The sequence below is a fragment of the Perna viridis genome, chromosome 3 (assembly GCF_037379345.1).
Source record: "Perna viridis isolate PV_CMFRI_1.1 ecotype Kerala chromosome 3, ASM3737934v1, whole genome shotgun sequence".
Classification (NCBI taxonomy): domain Eukaryota; kingdom Metazoa; phylum Mollusca; class Bivalvia; order Mytilida; family Mytilidae; genus Perna; species Perna viridis.
The window spans coordinates 1,788,343-1,790,406 of NC_142447.1; the positions used below are offsets into that span (position 1 = coordinate 1,788,343).

The 2,064-nt window shown below is 35.0% G+C and overlaps 1 protein-coding gene across 1 annotated transcript; it reads left to right on the forward strand.

The window, feature by feature from the left end:
- Positions 1-257: 257 nt before the first annotated feature.
- On the forward strand, positions 258-1,284 carry LOC148620606 (uncharacterized). Its single transcript, XM_088574277.1, has 2 exons — positions 258-521; positions 940-1,284. Exons 1-2 carry the CDS (start codon positions 447-449, stop codon positions 1,267-1,269), a joined length of 405 nt encoding a protein of 134 aa, XP_088430403.1. The 5' UTR covers positions 258-446; the 3' UTR covers positions 1,270-1,284.
- The last annotated feature ends 780 nt before the right edge of the window (positions 1,285-2,064 follow it).

The following is a 2,064-nucleotide window of genomic DNA, read 5'->3' on the forward strand; positions in this document are numbered from 1 at the left end:
GATGCATGGTATATAACTTGTTATGATTCAAAGTTATTTTATTAAATTAACGTGTCTATTTTTTTTCAAATTTAAACATGATTTTTGGAGGACGTATTTCTACTCGTAGACTGTTCAAATTGGCGACCAGATAAATAAACTAATAATGTTACGGTGACGGTGAGGAAACGTAATTAATCAGTAAATAGATTCGAATGTCAAAATATCCCGTCTTTTTTTGTGGTTAATGATATAGTAGTTTACTTTGTATGTACGTTATATTTATAGCATAGTATTCCGAGTTAGACAAATAAACTTTCGTACGCGCAGCGTGAGAAGTTTATTTGGCTAACGAGGAAGGCGTTGCTATAAATGATTTGTAACATGAATGACACGCCCATGACAGTCCGTGCAGAAAAAAAAATAACGTTTGGCGGGAAAATCTAATAACCCGCACAGTAGGCAGTATGGCAGACGCATTCTCTCTACCAGATTGGCTTGACATTGAAAATGTAGAAAGCGATGATTTGGTTCTCTCTCAGGTGTGTATTTTTTAATTGAATTAGACTGATTTACGCTAATTGTCTTTTTGAAGGCTTTCAAACACAACTATTCGGGACATGGACCCCCTTTTTTGGCCCAAATGTAAAAAAAATCTATTTATTTTTCCATATTTACAATTTTCTACAATATGTAGGCATATAACAAGTCTCAAAACTCCATAACCAGTCGATTACAATACCTTTTCTACTATCCACACGATCCGCAAGTGAAAAGATTTTATTGTTTTACCTTGGGACCCAAAAAGGGGGGGTCCATGCCCAAAATACCTGTGCTTTTGATCGGAAATCGGTAAAATTTTTCTCCGATGTGATGTCATTTATATGCCCTATATTGGCCCTTAATTTTTGGAAATATAGATATTTCATTTTTTTAAAACGATTGTTTACTGTTTTGCAGGTTCTTCAAGATGTCGAGGAAGATATATCATTAGCAGATGCGTCGGCAACAATAGAGGAGAATATTAGATTGTCGCAAATTCATCAAAATATTGAACCATTTTATGACATGAGTGTTTCGCAAGCTGTGGATTATTACCACTTGGGCACGTTTGGGCTTGGAGATTTCTTACTAACCGACTTCAAAGATGAGAATGTCGAACCGGAGCGTTTCATCGCACCCGTTTCAGATGAGGACATAGAAAAGCTGATATCGTCTCAAACGAACGCAAACACTCTGTCTGGCAAAGAAAACCTGCAGAGATTTAAAGATTTGTATTTTATTATATGAAACCTAATAAAATTGACATTTGTATGTGTGCTTTTTTGTAGGCGTAATCTTTTCCCAAAGAGGCGGAGCTTACCCTTGCAATATTGGTTTTAGTGTTTTGGTTATTTCATGGCTGTTTCCTCATTGCATTATATAGGCCCATGTGACCTTTCATGCAATATTATTTGGTTGCTTCAATTTAGAGCATACATTTTGGTACATGCTTGTCGTCTCTATGTTATTCCATAAAAAGATCAAAGGAAAAAAGAAGATTCATGTTACAATAATAAATGCTGCCATTGGTAATATGTGTTATAGTATATGTAATATTCAACCATTTCGTAACATCTTGATGAAAAGATAAATGGAATTTCTATAAAAATTCGTATCGCCAATACATGTATCTCACCTGCAAATAATTTTCACAAAAACAAAAACAAAAAAAAAACAAAAAACAAAAAAAACAAAAAAAAACCAGAATTTTCGGAAAAGCCAAAAAAACTGACTCTCCCAAAATTTTCGGAAAAGCAATACGTCCGTCAGGCTACTATCTGCAGGTCATTTTTGCCTGTTGGGGGTTATGTTGAGTTGGATTTTTTATGACCTGATTTCGGGCAATATTTAATTTATCTCCAGGCCACGAATTCGTATCAGTTTCCGTAGGAAAACAACTGAACCTATCGTCTTAATTCGGTCATTTTCGGTTTATGTCGGGCCTTATTTCAAATAATCTTAATTCTTATTGGACCGCACTAGCACTGTTGCAATTCTATTGGCTCCTGTAATTTCTATCTACAGATTTCCCGCTATTATGTC

What these genes read in the sequence shown, in the direction of transcription:
- LOC148620606 (XM_088574277.1), top strand. Translation starts at nt 447, where the DNA reads ATGGCAGACGCATTCTCTCTACCAGATTGGCTTGACATTGAAAATGTA. An exon ending in ATGATTTGGTTCTCTCTCAG is followed by an intron (nt 522 to 939) that starts GTGTGTATTTTT and finishes ACTGTTTTGCAG; the next exon opens with GTTCTTCAAGATGTCGAGGA.